The sequence below is a fragment of the Lactuca serriola genome, chromosome 7 (assembly GCF_051521515.1).
Source record: "Lactuca serriola cultivar US96UC23 chromosome 7, Lser_US96UC23_V15, whole genome shotgun sequence".
NCBI lineage: Eukaryota > Viridiplantae > Streptophyta > Magnoliopsida > Asterales > Asteraceae > Lactuca > Lactuca serriola.
This window is the reverse complement of record NC_136414.1, coordinates 141,345,779-141,364,471: the sequence shown is the minus strand read 5'-3', so window position 1 is coordinate 141,364,471 and position 18,693 is coordinate 141,345,779. Positions and strand designations below refer to the sequence as shown.

The following is an 18,693-nucleotide window of genomic DNA, read 5'->3' as shown; positions in this document are numbered from 1 at the left end:
TAGGAACCAAAGCGAAAGACAATGCAGGCATACCAGAAGACGATAACCACCTGAAACCTATTCCGTAGATCCTTCAGAAAGACCCTTCGCACCTCACAATCATGTTCGTGAATCAAGAGGATAGAACTCATGGGACTGACTAATATAACTGAGTATATGCATAAGGGTGGTATATAATTGAGATCAAAAAGATTTAAGATGTGTGCTTCCTCCCTACTCCCTGATCCTCGTTGGGTTGTGGGTCTGGGGTGGAGTCGCACAACTGAACATCCTGCCGACCTCAATTATATACGGCTTGCATACACCAAGTATTAGTGGTTAAGCCAAGTAAGAGCCCTACCAGGAACCTCATAGTAAAACACTTCATCGTATCCCATAGAATAGGAACTAGAGTCAAGAGAACCACTGCGGGTTGAGCTACTATAATGACCACAAATCCGAAATTTGTTGTCATCCCGGTTAAGCCAACATAGTAGCTAACACCCTCAGTTGGTAAAGAAATATGATTCATAAGAGTCAAGGACATTGACTACGACCATCCATTCACACTTAATCCCCCGAATTAAGCATCTCAGCGGATATCCCAGAAATCCAGAAGCTGCGATAAGTTAAACCTTGAGAAGAGTGGATGAGGAGATTAGACGTTCCGAGTGACGGAACACTATACTTCTAGACTTAACCTAAGATCAAGAAAAATTAGAACCCCCGGAAGAGTAGTTGCAAAAGATGCTCGCACTACTAAGGCACTTCGTCCACCCCATTTTTGACGAGTAGTGCCTAGGACGCTCCGCCTCCTCAAGGGGAAGAAGTCACAGTCGCCCTGTAAAGGATAGACTGCGTTCTCCAAAGTGAATACTAGAATGCCAAGAACCACAGGATAACCTTCATAACCAAGAAAACTTGAATAAAGTGCGAAAGTAGGTCACGTTAAGCCTTATAACCCAGATCCCGAAGAGATTATAGACTTGACACCAGTCTAGGTGTTAGTCGATGGGTTATACAAGAACACGCACTTTCTGCAACTGAAATAAACCGACCCCTTAAAGAATATGGCATGTCTTAGAGATTCATTGGACTGCTAGGTGTTCCCAAGAATACTATCTCACACAGAAATAGTAGAACCACCTCCCAAGATAGTCCAACATTTCAGAAAATCTCTAAGGACTGAGTTGGCCCTGAGCAGAGACGGCTATTCATGAAACAACAAAGCAGGTAAGAGCATGATTCTTTCCTATTGAGAATCATACTGCGAAAGCATCTGGTAGACGATGAAGATAAGTTAAAAACTTTTTAAATGATCGTCTGGTCGAAAACCTATCTCACCGACCCTGAGAGTTCCGTTAAAAACAACTCAGGAATCAGAAGTGCAGGTCCATTTTTGCACAAGATTGAGATAGACACCCTACAACAAATAGATACCAGTAGACATCCAATTCATCCGATGGTCCAGAAAACCTCTAAAAGCCAATCAGTAGGAAACATGAATCCGAAATCGACATGAGCTTTCTAAGAACCAACCCGAAGAACTACACTCCCAGTATGAGAGAACGTTTGGAACTTCAAAATGGCGATCACGCCAGTGATGATCCCACCGTAGAAGTACATTATGTTCTGAGAACCGAAAAGCTCTATCTTCCCAAGAGCTTAGGACCATTCGAGATTCTTTATAAGAATTGGTCCAACCCTTGTCAGACCGCAACTACTTTTGGAATTCCATAAATTCCACCGTAGTCTATTCACGTCCCCACCATGGACAAAGTATTTGTCCGACGTGACTTGTATAAACCCACTCGTCTTAATAGCAATTATTGGGAACCTTAACTTCGTAGAAAAACCCGTAGGAAACTGCGAACCGAGGAATCAAGTGAGCGTAACAGATCCGCATCCCACTAGTGAAGGTTCGTTGGAACGCCATGCGAAGACCGGAGTTCACTTGGGAGTGCGAGGACCAGCCGAATAGGAAGTACCCTCATCTCTTACACAATTGTTCATGCCTACTTCTTTGCCTAAACTCGAATTTCGAGACGAAATTCCCTCTAACGGGGGGATGATGTGACAACCCAAAAATTTCCGTTAGATTTAACGTCGAAATTAAGTACGTAAAAAATTAGCCAAATTTATCCCAAAAATATTTTTGATCGGAATTAAACCTGTTGGAATATTTTAAATAATATTCGTCAAGCAAACCAAAAATAAGGCGGTCTAATTTTAAAATTTGCCGTGTTTAACGGTAGTCGTGAAAAACCCCGTTTGCGGTTGGTGTCAGGTGGAACCCTAACCAGGCCATAAACTCCACCCTATATAAGGGTTGAGTGGGGTTCATTCCAACCCTTTTCCACACCTTAGGAGTCTCTCTCTCTCTCTCTCTCTCTGTACTTTCTCTCTCTACAAATCGGGTTTGGTCAAAAATCGCCTCTTTCAAGCCCCAAACTAGTAAGTGATCTATCCTAACTTGTTGTCTAGCTCGTTTAACTTAAAAATTCGTGTTTAAGACTCCCAAAAGTGGCAAAATCATGAGTTTATGATCCAAGAACACTCTTGGACCGTAAACACCCATAAATGGGGTTTTGATGCCCAAAAACCCTTCCAAACCACTTATGGAGCTTAGTTATGACTTAAGGGCTTACATGAAAGGACTTAGAACACCAAAATCTAAAAAAATGGGGAGTAAACATGAGTTTACGGTCTAAGAACATTCTTGGACCGTAAACCCATCTTCAAGGACCATAAACACCTTTTTGGGTGTTAAATTACCCCTCAAACATCTCTAAAAGCTTCCATGAGTGTCTAGAGCCTTGTAATCCTTCATGTGATGCACCAAAACATGCCCCAATGAGCAACACTTGAGTTTACGGTTTGTTAAGGTCTCCTAAAACCGTAAACTCATGTGTTTAAGGTAGAAACTCACCAAGAACACCTTCATAGACCGTAAACACCTTTCCAAGGTGTTTAAGTGCCTTTAACACCTTCCTATGCTCATATAAGTGACTAGAACCTTGCCTACATAGCCTAGAACCACCAAAGCACAAAAGAAATTGACTAACATGAGTTTACGACCATAAACGCATGTGTTTACGGCTGTAAACTCCTCAAGGAGTGGCCCATGTACCGTAAACTCCCTATTGTGTCCATTTTGAGCCGCAATCACTTCCTTAGCCCTTGATTTGACTCTAGCATGATTCTATGAGTGAGATAAGAACTTTAAACATCCCATGACACCACTACCATGAGTTTACGGTCGTAAACTCATGGGGGAAGTGGTCTTGAAACTGTAAACACCCATAAGGGCCATCATTTGAAGAGCAAACTCCAATGTGAGTCCATACACACCTTCTATGCAACCCTTGGTACTTCTAGCACTTGTAGCAAAGTGTTTTTATGTAGTAAGACACCCTTATTTGCTTAATTAGTTATTAAATGACTAATTAGATACTTAAATGTATCATTACATGTTAAATAGGATTCGTGTGTGTGGTCAAGTCCTCACTTGACACTTAGCATCCTATACCGTCCATTCATCCGAAACGCCAATGTCAGGTGAGTTCATACCCCTGAATTAACCTTTTTAAATGTTTTTACATGCTTTTATGGGGGGAATACAAGTTAGAACATGCTAGTTATCGTATCAATCATATATGATTAATAACTCGCATGCAAAAGGATTTATCACACTTTCAGCTGTTTTACCAAGTATAATACTATAGATGGTTTTCCAGAACGTCTTTACTTGTTTAAATCTTTTCTCAAATTGTCTCTCGCACCGTATGTTTTACTTCAAAACCAGTTATAGCAGGGTTTTAAACAAAGGTTTTCTTTACTTATATTGTTTTATCAAAATTCAAAACGTGTTTATGAACGGTTTTCAAAGCTTGTTTTACATAACGATATCAAGTCGTAAATTCTTATTTTTAAAGGTTTTCCAAAGGTTTTACCAAAGTTTTCTTCTATGCTTCAATGCTTCTACTTCGTTAAATGCATGCCTGGACTTGTATAGTTATACAAATAATGTTTAAAAGACTTAGGAAGGCTAGTTCGCCCTATTTCCTTTTCCTCGTTGGGATGTGGTCTGGTGGGTATCAAATAATGTTTAAAAGACTTAGGAAGGATAGTTATATATCATGTATACATGTATGGACATAAAGGTTTACATCGACCAGTTCATCTCCCTTGGGTAGCAAGGGCATCCTTCCATTCATCATTCATAGATCAGAGACACTAGTAACTATTATAGGAATAGTTAGGAGGTTCTATTTACTCTTTCTAGTATGAGAATTCCAAAGGAGTCAGTTCATTCGTGAGTCTATATCATTATTCCAGCGCCTATAACAGAATTTAGAATACGAGATACATCTTCAGGACACGGATTTCCCCGCTGTCAAGTTGGTAACCAGAGTCTCCTAGAGGGAGAGCGGGCGTTGTGTGTATAGATCTATACGGGACTGACACTCCCGTACCCGGACTGCTAGCTACAGTCCTCGGCCTACTAAGCCAAGGGGTGACAAATGTCACATTTATTCCGACGCTTGCAGGGCGTCAAGTACTCTAGTGTCAATTAGTATGGTTACGAGTATCTCCACGTTTACCTTTTAATTCATGGCCTTAAGGTAACGAGAGTCAACACTGTACTTAGAGATAACCCACTTAGGATTGACGGATGTTTTAGACCTTCCTAGACGTATCGTTCATTTGATACTGTCTGGGTCTGTGTTTCCTGTTGTTAGACTGAGCCAGGCGTATCATTCATTTGATACTTCCCTGGAGTCTATGTTTTCTTTTGCCTTAGTCAGCAGTATTTTTGCTGAGGACGCTAATACACCGTAGATTCTAAACTACTACTTTTCATAAAGTTATTTTGAATAAAAATGCTTACTTACACAAATGACACTAAATACTTCTGAACTCACCAGCATTTATAAAAATGTTGATACTCACTTTCAAAATTACTTGTATTCTCAGGTCAGCGATAGACAGTTACACCTGGGAGCTTTGGCGAAGTCAGTCTAGAACCGAGCTACATCTATACTAGCTTCTGTATTACTTTAATGCCTCTATGAAATGTAACTTATGTAAAACTATTACTATTAATGCAATGGTTGTTGTACTTTGATTACTATACTGCATATGTTGTGTTACTTGACATGACGTCATCCACCCAGAACGTTTCCGCCGTTCCGGTTTTGGGGTGTGACAATCTTATAATTACACAATCAGTCCCCTTTATTTAATTAATCTCTTTTAGCCACCAAATTAATTCTTATTAATTCTTCACTAATATTAATCAAACAATATAATTTCTTTATGAATATATTATTCATATAATATATTAATAAATCATAATAAATCCTCTTTCTCCTTAGTTCATCCTATCAGTTGCTATGGTGAAGGCAACCCAAAAGGACCATGCTCACAATCGGGTCAAGTACATACCAAAATAGTTATGGACTTAGACACCTAATCCAACAGTTTCCCACTTGGATAAGTCTTATAACTCTATTGCGTATGACTTTGGAACCTGATCAACTATCGTAGCTTTCAATAGCCGCTGTCGAACTCTGATCTTATCAGAAATGTGTCCTTTAGATAAGGGATCATATATTCTTCTGTTCTAGATATCATATGAACCAAGACATGGATTTTAATCATACTCCCTGTTCATTTGTTTTTTCCCAATTTCCGAGATACGAAGACTGATAACAGACAACAATTGAACACATCAACTTGGTCTCGGCTTAGCCAAGCGCTTAGGGTGTCATCACTAAATCATCGAGGGGCCCACAGATATCGCTTTATCCCACTTTGGGTGAAAGGAACGGATAAACTTTGACTAAATTTTCGCTTATACCTAGTCATCAAATCACACACAAGAATATGTTTTATAACACCAAGTTACTGGTGTGTTTACATATTTTCAATGTACAACCAACTTGAAGAATACAACTCACACGTCTCGGTTTCAAGAATATAAGATATTATTGTCTCGCCAATCACTCGTGATAAAGTCCATGAAGCGATCCAAGTGAGTGTGGGTTTAATCCAATACTCTAGTCTTATAGGAGCACTCATGAACCCTGCAACAAACTTTTGCTATGTCTAAAACACTTTAGACAATCTACAGTCATATTCATGATAGTCTTCTTTCATACCTACTTCCAAAGTATGATCGACTGTGGATGGTTTGAATAATCTTATTATTCGGGAAGTCAAAACATGCAAAGTGAAACACAAGAATAATCGAACCCAATATGGCCCCAAACTTTTGATTATAAATATAACTCCTTTTATTTAGTAATCATATTGATTACACATTATTCATTGTATAATGTTTCGGATAATCAACTTATTACTTGAATTATAACAGCAGTTGTCCCACGCACCAAGCATGCACAATAGATCATTTTAACATATTTCCAATGATACTCATTTCACAACTCCTAATCCTTATCATTAGTGTAAGAATACAAATTTCTCTCCACTACTAGAACATGTTAGATTCTAACATTTTATTCAATGATCATTTTGTAATCTTATTACACAAAAGTCACGAAGACTTTGCCAATGAAATTGCAAAGTTCTCTATTGACGATTGTTACAAGACAATTCCATAGATGTGAAGACTCACATTCAAACTACATTCCTTTGAACATCCTTCTTTCATAAAAGTTTCTAATCTAGACATAGATTCTCGATATCCAACTCCCACTATGAAACATTTCCATATATCATATCTAATCATAATAATGTCATTATGGTCCATTCGTTACTATACTTCCAACTGCCACAAGTAACCAATCCTTGGCGAACCTTAGATTGTACTTGACAGTTGTTTAATTATTTTAGTCAAATCCGGTTCTAGTCCCTTTTCCCTTTTAATGCCCTAGGCATTTGGAAAATTTTAAAATGGTCGAATATTACAGCATATGCAATCGATCCTATACCCGAAGCGTATGGGACACGATTCATAATGAAAAACGTGATACTTTACCATTTCCTTGCTATGATATTGCCATATATAGAATCCTTTTAAGTTGAATCTTTTCAACATAACGTCCATATATGTCTTTTGACTAAATTTGATTAAAATTTCTCGATCCAAACTTTTAGATTTCGAAACGAAGTATAATATTCTCTCCCTTAATTATAGCAAAACACCTTTTCAACCCTTGTAACTCTGCAAAGTGAAAATTTTGTTTTCTTTAATTAATATTCCTAACTTGCAATACAAAATTAATAATATTCATGCTCCCACTAACATGATAATTATCTCCATAGCAGCATAACACTAATGCTCCCACTAGCTTTGACACGTATTCAGAAAATAGTTGTACTTCTAGAAATAAATACTTATTGACTTCCAAAGTTCATATTTCTAATACGAGATGCTTCGATAAACCTTTATCAAGCTTCTATAACTCATACACCTTTCCTTAGAAAGCTCATATGTGTGTTTAAACCATTTAGAACTTGTAGGAATAAGTCTTAAATGTTTAAACTAATTGCCAAATCTCACAATTCGAACTATGAAGAGGGATGCCATAATCATAACCGGATTTGAGAATGCAATTTACACAACATCTAACTCCTTAAAATCTTCCTAGTGAAATCGTTTCCTCACAATCATTTTTATGAGGGAGAGAAACCTTATGACACTTAGATTTTATGGTGTATGTGCTCTTATCCATGTGAATTTGTCATAACCATAATAATAAGATAATGTTTGTGTCAAATCCAAACTCTTATGGACATAACTTGTTCATTCTTAATTTCTTGCCATCAAGGGTCCCACCAGTTCTTCCAAGTTATTGAGTAGCTCACCTATACTAATCAACGTACTTTCATTGAACAAGGTGCTTGTCCTTATGCTGTCAATTGAGAACTCGTAGAACTCATATGCATAAGTAACTTTACTGGAATGGCATAGAAATAAAATTTTGTCAACACGATAGGTTACAAACCTCAAGTCATGTGCTAGTGTGTATAAGGTTTACTCTTGATTAGTTCTTGAACCTTTTTGAAGATCATTTAGACTCCCACTGACCTCTTGACATATAAGATTCTCTTGTCAAGAAACATGTCTTGACAAACAAATATTCAACAGTTAGTGCGGATTCTTATCAAGACAAACTACTACACACAATTGGTCTTAGTCGGTCTTTGTCTTATCCAAGACATCACAACTAACCAATTTCAAACGTGCAAGAGTAAGAAAAACAAATTTTCTACTCTACACTTGATGCGTGTGTTAAAACTTCTTAAGATGTGTCACTCAAGTCACAATCTTGGAGTATAACTCTAAGACTTGATTTTGGAACGAAGTATGATTCACTTATTGATTTAACCATTTCAATAATTTTCGATTCCTCTTCTTAGCCATACTAGTGTACTAAGGTTTACCTAGAGGATCAATTGTGATATGGTTTCACAATCAATAAGACGATCATAAAACATGATACTAAAGTACTCTCCCATCTTTTCAGATTGGAGAAACTTTTATCTTTCTGCCTAATTGATTCTTTTTATTCGTTCTGCTATTATTGAAACTTTTCAATAATTCATAATTATACTTAATCTTGTAAGCATAACCATATTTACTAGACTTTTAGTAAATCATGACGAATAGTCTTATTGTTATTTGTGGTGGACTTGACCAGTGCACAACATTGTGTTCTAGTCCTTTAGTCCTTCACTTGACTCACATACTTCTGTGATCAAGGAATTAGTCTTTATTTCATAAGTACCAAGATTTCCATACATCACATGATTCAAATCATATGATTCCAAGCTTCTATCCAATTCAGACTTAGGCGATGAAAATCTTTCCTTACTTAGAAAAATTATGACATTACCATAAATAACATAACTAACAATCACATCCACTTAATATTGCTTAGAATACACAAGCATCAATTTTCATCAATAACATTGCAAGGATATATAAATAAGACAAACTCAAAATTTATTTTATTTATAAAAAGGTGCGGAAAAACTTGTCCTTACTATGCAAATTCAAATGAAAACTATGCTATTACATATTCCTAAGCAATCTCATAACTCTAAGTAGAAGCTTAAAATCCAATCATCGAATCATGTGATCGAAATCCATTTTTTCGTGATCAGAGTCAGCTTACTTCGTCCTTTAAGCTTCCTCTCTTTTCTTCGATCCTACAAAACATCAAAATGTAATCTTATCACATCATGTATTAAGAATACAAAATTAGAAAACTTAATATAGTTAGATAATAGATTTTACCTGAAGCAGTGTCATACATATTGACTCTCCCATCTCTTAGATCTCTCAGGTAGTCAGAGCAGCTTCGTAACCAATGCCCCCTCTTTTGGAAGTAGAAACATATGGATTCTTCTAGAATGGTACATGGGATTATCTTAGACTCAACCTTTCTCTTGCATAGAGAAAACTTTCCTAGACTTCCAATGTTGCCATTTCCCATAAAAGGATGGGACATTGATTTACCAGACAAATTTTCTTGACCAGTGCGCCAAATCATCGCTGATTCAGCAACAATAAGAAAATAAGTCAAATCAATGAGGGTTACGTCGTGGTCTATCACATTGTACTCTCTAATGAATTCACTATATGATTCGGGAAGTGAATGAAGAACCAAGTCAACAGCCAACTTCCTTGAGACATCGGCACCTAACATTCCCAATCTATCAATATGAAACTTCATATCCAAGACATGAGCACATATAGACTTTCCATCTTCGTGTTTCATTGCCAATAGGGCTTGAGTGACCTTGAACTTTTCAAGTCTTTGAACATGTGGGTTAGGGAGAACAATAGGAGGAGGTGAGGGGAGTGAAGAATGATCTCGAGTTCCTCGATCGAATCATGGAATATTATCTTCATGAGGAAAACTTGTTCCAATGGATTCAGGATGACCTTAGTTGTCAGACTTTGACATCTACAAAACGGGAAAAAATTCAAGTTAGTTGATTGAGTCCTTAATAAAACACCCCAATGAGATATCAAGGCTAGGACCCAACACAATACTCTACAATTTGGAAGAGGGATGTCGTAATCCAAATTGCAAAATATTTGAAGGTAGGTAAATGACGATTTACCAATTCTACCATGAAAAACGAAAATTGAAAATTAAGTTTTAAATGAATTGAAACTCCTAGATCTTTTGAGATTCATTAAACTTTTCAATGGCATGTTTAAATCTCGAGTGTGCCCTTCGTTTGTGACTGGGATGCCGAGGATCACAAACAAGTTGTGGATAACCATGCAAATATACATGGTGCCCCCAATGTTACAGACACCTAATCGACGTGCCGGTTAACCACACACGCTCCATCGATCTATGACAAACATCAAGTCACCTTTTGCCACCTTTTCTTAGAGCCAATTAGTGTGTTGGTTAACCACACACGCTCCACTAACGTCTTAGCAAGGGTACAAAGTGTAATTTCATGGAATAGCACCAACTCCACATTTTTCCTAAAGTAACTAAGATTTGGGAATTTATAAAAGTGTTTAGTTACTTCGTACTTCATTATACTTATAATGGAAGGTTGCGTCCTATCCTATGCGTTCGGCTAACGACCCTCCACTAGTTACGAGTGGGGTGGGTAAGAGTGGATATCCAATGACTGTCATTTTACAAGCCGCTTCCTTAAACACCCCTTATAGACCAGCTTCGTGAATGAGGCCTACTAACAGTAAGACTAACACTTTACTTATACATATATAATATTAGACTTTTAATTTTATATATAGTATAAGGGTGTATTTTACACTTTTAAAAATACTAAGTGGTTTAATTTAATAAATTATACCTTTTAATTTAATTAAATATAAACCATATCATTAAGGATTTATTAACTCTCTTTTAATTACACACTGAATTAAATTAATAAAATCAATAGAGTGTAATTTGAACTTTTCAAAATACTAGGGTTTTAGAATTTATTATTTCAAAATTAATACCTTTCAATTCAAATTTTAAATTCCAAAACTAGAGGGCAAGTTTTGAAAAGTTTCAAAACATCCTATATCAAATTACAAAATAATTTAATTAATCAAATAATTGGTAATTATCTAAATTTGACCTAATTCAATTTTATAGCTAGATAATCCATCCAATAATTCAAATAAATCAAGTTTATCACATAAGGCAATGATTATCTAATTAATTTGACAATAATCTTCTATTTTGGTAAGGATAATCACTCCAAATTAATAAATATCATATTTTATCAATAAAAAATGTTTATGGTAATTATCCACAGCCAAAAAAGGTCAAAATACCACAATAACAGCAATCAGACCTACAAACTCGTCGAGTCAGGAATGGACTCGTCGAGTTCCCAGTGAACTCGGCGAGTTCACCTATGAACTCGGCAAATTCAGGCTCCAGAACGCAGTTTTTCACGATTTTCAGCTTGAACGATTATGTAAAGCATCAAATACATCAAACAAACAATCTAGGCTCTGATACCACTGATGGGTTTTGAGCGCTACATCAATCCTATGGTGTACATGCAAACCCTAAAGCTTTGGATCTAGTTTGTCTAATGAACATCCAATAATCATCCAAAGCTCATAAACCCTAGATCTAGCATACAATAATCAAATTAACATATGAATTAGGGTTTACATCTTACCTTTATTGTTATGTGGCAATAACAATCAAAATTCCTTTTGATCTTGACCTTTGAAAGCTTAGTGCCTCAAATGTTGCACCTCTAATGGAGTCACAAACACTATGAGCAACAAGATGACCTAGAAGGAGGAGGAGGAGAACCAAAAACATCCAAGAACCCTTAGGGATTACTTCACCACGTTTTGGGGCCTTAGGGGTTCCTTATATAGGTAGGGTATTAGGGTTTTCAACTAGGAAACCCTAATTTGACTGCTTTGGCCCTAAGCAGCCCATCGACTCCCTCCTTAGAGGCCTTGGACGAATTCTTATGGGTTTCCCCATAGATTTCGTCTACTCCAACTTCTATGGAGTCCATTAGCTCATTTATGCAACTATCTTATAATTACACAATCAGTCCCCTTTATTTAATTAATCTCTTTTAGCCACAAAATTAATCCTTATTAATTCTTGACTAATATTAACTAAACAATATGATTTCTCTTTTAATATATTATTCATTTAATATATTAATAAATCATAATTAATCCTCTTTCTCCTTAGCTCATCCTATCAGTTGCTATGGTGAAGGTAACCTAAAAGGACCATGCTCACAATCAGGTCAAGTACATACCAAAATAGTTATGGGCTTAGACGCCTAATCCAACAAAGATCGCGACATTATACCTCTAGAAGTTTTTCAAGATGAACTAGATGTAGGATCTAGAAGCTCAATGACACCCAAAGCTTGTTCACCACCCTCTCCTTCTTGAATGCTCTCTAAAATGGCCACCAACACACTTTCTAAGCTCAAGAATCACACTCACAAGGAAATCTGAGGTTAAGGGACGAAATGAGGCTATGGAGGTTGATTAGGGTTTGGTCCAAAAGACTTAAGGACGTTTATATTGGTTTCAATGCTGGATATTAGGGTTTTCTCCATCTTCCACATACGCCCCACATACCAACTTGTATACCCCATGTACATGGTTCAACTTCACGATCATTCCACCTCGGTACTCTAAGCATACCCATAAGTACACCCAGCGTACGAAAGGAACCAATATTGTAAAGAAAATCATTTCACAGGCATAAATGGTAATTACCTGGATTGGAGTGTTACAACTCTCCCCCATTTGAACTAGAATACATCCTCGAAGTCCGTAGTCACAAAAAGATTCGGTTAATGCTCTCGCATCTCGTCCTCTGATGATGCCATTGCACCTTTACTAAGTTCACTTCTTTATTCCGAAGAGCTTTAGTTTTTCTATCCAAAACAGCAATGGGCTTCTCCGCATAATTCAGGCTCCTATCCACCTTAATATCATCCAAAGAAATAACAACTGCCTTATGTGCAACACACATCCAGAGCTGAGACACATAGAAGGTGTTATGGATCTGGCTGAGCTCATTCGGTAGATCCAATCAATAAGCAACCCTGCCAACTCAGGAAGAAATCTTGAATAGTCTAATGTATTGGGGCCCCAACTTGCCCCTCTTCCTAAATCGAATAACACCCTTCCAAGGTGACACCTTTAGCAACACAAAATCACCCACTTGGAACTCTAGATCTGATCGACACCGATCAGCATAGCTCTTCTGACGGCTCTGTGCAACCCTCAATCTATCAGCACCTGCTGAGTTAACTTAGTTGTCTTAAGCACCACCTCAGTGCTTCCCATGACTCAATGCCCAACCTCACCCCAGCAAATTGGAGTCCTACACTTCCAACCATACAACACTTCAAACGGCGATCGGTCAATACTAGCAAGATAACTATTGTTGTATGAGAACTCTGCTAGTGGAAGGTAAGTATCTCAACTCCTTCCAAAGTCTAATACACATTCCCTAAGTATATCCTCGAGTGTCTGAATCGTCCGCTCACTTTGATCATTGGTACGGGGGTGGAAAGCAGTGCTGAAATGAAATTGCTTACACAACTCCTCATGAAACTTCCTCCAGAACCTCGAGGTGAAACGAACCATCACAGTCTGAGACCACCGATACCGGAACCTCGTTCCTGATCACTACCACCCGCACATAAATGTCTGCTAATTTATTGGCGGAGATACTCTCGGAAATCAAAATAAAATGCGTACTCTTAGTTAACCTATCCACAACATCTCAAACGGCGATCGGTCAATACTAGCATGATAAATATTGTTGTATGAGAACTCTACTAGTGGAAGGTAAGTATCTCAACTCCTTCCAAAGTTTAATACACATGCCCTAAGTATATCCTTGAGTGTCTGAATCGTCCGCTCACTATGACCATTGGTTCGGGGGTGGTAAGCAGTGCTGAAATGAAATTGCATACACAACTCCTCATGAAACTTCCTCCGGAACATGGAGGTGAAACGAACCATCACAGTCTGAGACTACCAATACCGGAACCTTGTTCCTGATCACTACCACCCGCACATAAATATCTGCTAATTTATTGGTGGAGATACTCTCGAAAATGAAAATAAAATGCGTACTCTTAGTTAACCTATCCACAATAACCCGAGTGGAATCCACACCTCACGCCATCTTAGGTAACTTCGTGATGAAATCTATGGTGATTTCTTCCCATTTCCAAATGGAAATAGGTAGCAACTACACCTTGTTGTGAGGCTTCTGATGTTCGGCTTTGACCTTCCTATAGGTCAAACACTGATCGACAAACCATGCAACCTCTCGCTTCATGCAGGGCCACCAATAGCTCAATCTTAGATCTCGGTACATCTTTTTGGCCCCCGAATGAATAGAAAACTTGGACTTATGCGCCTCCTCTAAGATCCTTTGCCTCACACCCCCGAATGTCGGATCCCAAACTCTACCACACTGAGTCAATAACCCCAACTATCTCGAACAAATAAAGGAATTTGTCCATGAAAACACTCAATTTTCCAGTTCTCCCTTTTTTAAACCCTCCACCTGTGCCTCCTTAATCATATCCAATAAAGTTGAAATCACTGTAATCCTTATGCAAACATCTCGAATCGATGCACTTGCCGTCTTACGACCCAAGGCATCAGTCACCACATTGGCCTTCCCGGGGTGGTACAAAATCTCAGAGTCATCTTTCACCACATCTAACCATCTCCTTTGACGAATATTTAAATTTTGTTGATCCATCAAATACTTCAAACTCTTGTGATCAGTGAATATGGTGCATCAGAACCCATATAAATAATGTATCCAAATCTTGAGGGCAAATACCATTGCCCCGAATTCCAAATCATGAGTGGGGTAATTTGCCTTATCTATCTTCAGCTGCCGCGAGGCATAATCAATCACATGCCCCCTCTGCATTAGAATAGCTCCCAAACCCGAAATAGAAGTGTCGCAATACACTACAAAATCCTCCAATCTCTCGGGTAGAGCTAGAATCGGGGCCTCACATAATTTCTGCCTTAATGTCTCGAATGCCGACTACTGATTTAGACCCCACCGAAAGGTCACACTCTTCTTGGTCAAACGGGTCAAGGGTACAACGATTTTAAAGAAATCCTTGATGAATCTCCGATAATAACCCGCTAATCCCAAGAAACTCCTGATCTCGGAAGCGTTCTTTGGAACCTCCCAACACATTACCGCCTCAATTTTGGCGGGATCTACTAAAATACCCTCTTGGTTGATATTGTGACCCAGAAACTGCACCTCATGCAACCAAAAATGGCATTTGGAGAATTTGGCATAAAGCCACTCCCTCCTCAAGGTCTCCAACACCTCCCTTAAATGCTGCTCGTGCTAATCCTTGGTCTTAGAATAGACCAAAATATCATCAATGAAAACAATCACAAACTGATCCAACATCGGTTTGCAAACCCGATTCATGAGATCCATGAACGCTGCTGGAGCATTGGTGAGCCCAAATGACATCACCACAAACTCGTAATAACCATAACGAGTTCTGAACGCCGTCTTCGATATGTCTTCAACCTGCATCGTCATCTAATGATACCTTGACCGAAGATCAATCTTGGAAAACCATGATGCACCCTGAGCTGATCGAACAAATCATCAATCCTCGGAAGCAGATAACGGTTCTTCACCGTTAGCTTGTTCAACTCCTGATAATCAATACGCATCCTGTGCGACCTATCCTTCTTTTTTACGAGCAGGATCGGTGCTCCCCAGGGCGAACTACTCGGACGAATGAATCCCCGGTCTGGTAGCTCCTGAAGCTGTGTAGACAACTCTTGCATCTCAGGCGGAACTAGATGATACGAAACCTTGTCTATCGGGGCCTCACCAGGCACTAAATCGATACGGAACTCCACTTGCCTCTCGGGAGGAACCCCATGCAACTCCTCTAGGAATACATCAGGAAAATCTCGCACAATCGGTACCCTGCTCAGATCTGGCATGACCTCCACCCTTGTATCTGAAACATAAGCCAAAAACTCAAAACAACCCTACTAAAGGAGTCTCCTAGCCCTCGCAGCTGAACAGAGAGTTGGCCCATGTAAGACTCTCTCTCCATGAATAAGTAGTTCTCCCCCACTTGGGGTTCGAACCCTCACCAACTGACGCCCACAATCTATCATGGCCCTATTGGGCCCCAACCAATCCATCCCGATGATCACCTTCAATCCTTGCAAAGGAATCAGAACCAAATTGATAGGAAACCTCTCCCAAAACATATTCAGAATACTCCTACGACATAATCTCACAGTGCTCATGATGCATTCATTCATAATCTCCACCTCAAGTGGGGAATCCAAAGTCCCCAGAGCATCTCGAATCTTCTTGTTGAGCACAAGAGATACAAACAATTGGGTAGCCCCTAAATCAAAAAGAATCTGAGCCGACAAACCATTGAGCAAAAAGTTCCTTATATAAAATCATAACACCATAAGCATGACAATAAAAAAACAAGACATAAATAGATCACATACCAGTCACAACATTAGGCGTTTCTCGGGCCTCCTCGGTAGTCAGCTGAAATACACGGATCTTCACCGCAGGAGCTTCCGCCTTGATCGGGCGGCCATTAGTAATCCTCATCGTAGCGGGTGCAGGCGCCACCACTGCTCCTCCTCCTCTAACCAACCTCAGGCAATCAACCTTTTTATGACCGCTCGTATTGCAGTGGAAACAAAGCAAGCCCTTCTTGGGAAATCCCGACCCATGTGACCCGGATGGCTACACGTATAACATGCTGAGCCTGCTGCTCAACAAGCTCCACTAAGCGGCTTACCGCACTTGGCACAATGGCCACAACCGTACTAGCCCCTACTGGGAGGATCGAAGGTCTTAGGCTTCTTGGCCTGACCCACTGATGCCTGATCTGCACTGGCTTCCGCTTCGTGCAGAGTTCTAACTCAATTTTGCGTTCCCGGGCCTTCTTCACCATCTCATTTATGGTCTTACACCCTGAAAAGCTCACAAACTCCCGGATATCATCCCTCAGCATGAAATGATACATAGTCTTCTTCATCTCCTCCTCCGTAGCATATTATGGGACCAATAGTGCCCTCTCCCGAAACTTGGTGATGATTTCCACCATCGACTCGATAGTCTGTTGTAAATCCTGAAACTCTCTCACCAAACGCTGGACCTCGATGGATGGTGAAAACTCCATATCAAACATCCTCACAAACTCCTCCCAAGCCATCTCAGCCACACCTGCTGATCTCACCTTGCGGGTAACCACCTCCCACCAGTATCATGCTCGATCCCTCAACATACAAGATGCGAACCCCACCTTTTCCGCCTTGGGAAAAAAGCTCGTGCGTTGGGCATTCTCCACATCTGTCACCCAGCATCGACTAGTGATGGGATCCTTGACCCCGAAGAACGCAGGTACTCCACACTCCTTAAACTCGCTAAACAAGGGAGCTCGGGCCCCAATATAGCCTGCAACAATCTCGGCTCGGGAAGACCTGAGCCGAGATTCCATGATCTCCATGATACCCTCCTTGATGGTACCAAAAATCATCGAGGTAGCGTCAAGGATGCTACGAGTAACCTCGGTTGTGATAAGATCACACAACCTCTCCTCAATGGGCTCTTTACCAGAGCTTGAACCTGATCCTGATCCTAAACCTAAACCACAATTGATCATCACCATCCTTAACTAAAAATATCACAATTAACAAAGATAAGGAATTCAAAATGGATTCCTCTTCACCGGACTCCTAAGAACTATAAGATTTGTCATTGATTCGGGTATATGTCCTGTTCTTTCAGTAGTACGGGCCCACTATGTCACATCCTCGAACCGAGATGGAAGAAACGTTCGGGGGCGGATGACTTGATCTTGTAATATCATAACAAAGTATATAAATGAAAAATAGCCAGCATGATCATCGTACATTCAAGATAACAACATCTACGGTTTAGAGTATTGTGTTTGTTCATAAAAATTACATCCCAAAATAACAAATGTATGATGAAACCAAAATACAACATTCATTCAAATCCATATCTGTAAAGAACTATCTCACTGTGTTCATGAGAATACAATTCGTTTGAAAAGCGTCAACATATAAAATGTTGGTGAGTTTATAAGCATGTGTGTGTGAAAACTTTGTAGTAGTTTGTAAATCTCCAGAAAATCCAGTATTTTCTAATAAAAAGGAGTTTGTAAGTCTTGCTTCCAATCATATATAATTGCATGTGTATTCTTTGTTAAACTTGTTTTGAAAAGGTATAGTGAGTGATTTCCAGAAAATCCTATATTTTCTTTAATATGAAAAGTGTGGTCTTAAACCCTAAGACTTGAGTGGCGAAAGTGGATGTAAAATAGTTGACTAATAGGTTTGTACTTCGTAACATGTGTGAAGTGTAGATCTTACGTAAATTTTAATATAACGTTGTTATTCTCTATGTGAGTCGTTATAACCATACTAATATGACAGAGTGCCTGTCTTGACGTTCTTCGGGCGTCAGTTTCTGAGAAGATATTTGTCACCCTAGATTGGCATGTCTAGCTGTAGCGAGCAGCTCAGGTGTGGAGTGTCAACCCTGTATAGATCTATAAAAAAAAACTCCCGTTCTCCCTCCAAGAAACTCTGGTTATAACTACAGAGTTTATAGTGTACATTAAAATAGGTACGGTAAATGTTCGTCTCACAAGAGCCTTAACGGAAATTTCGCAAAC

At 39.1% G+C, this 18,693-nt stretch overlaps 1 protein-coding gene across 1 annotated transcript; it reads right to left on the bottom strand.

Annotated features, from left to right (window-relative positions):
- Window positions 1–14,483: 14,483 nt before the first annotated feature.
- Window positions 14,484–16,595, bottom strand: LOC145064404 (uncharacterized). Its single transcript, XM_079011867.1, has 4 exons — window positions 16,487–16,595; window positions 16,093–16,374; window positions 15,873–15,972; window positions 14,484–14,688 (listed from the first exon to the last, which is right to left on the bottom strand). Exons 1-4 carry the CDS (start codon window positions 16,593–16,595, stop codon window positions 14,484–14,486), a joined length of 696 nt encoding a protein of 231 aa, XP_078867993.1.
- Between the last annotated feature and the right edge of the window lie 2,098 nt (window positions 16,596–18,693).

Bases quoted from the DNA above. Each gene is read 5' to 3' on its own strand.
- LOC145064404 (XM_079011867.1), bottom strand. From the start codon at position 16,595: ATGAGGATTACTAATGGCCGCCCGATCAAGGCGGAAGCTCCTGCGGTG. The intron at 16,375-16,486 runs GTATGTGATCTA...TTTTTGATTTAG, and splicing joins AACGCCTAATGTTGTGACTG to GGGCTACCCAATTGTTTGTA. The intron at 15,973-16,092 runs GTGGGGGAGAAC...CTTATGTTTCAG, and splicing joins GGTGAGGGTTCGAACCCCAA to ATACAAGGGTGGAGGTCATG.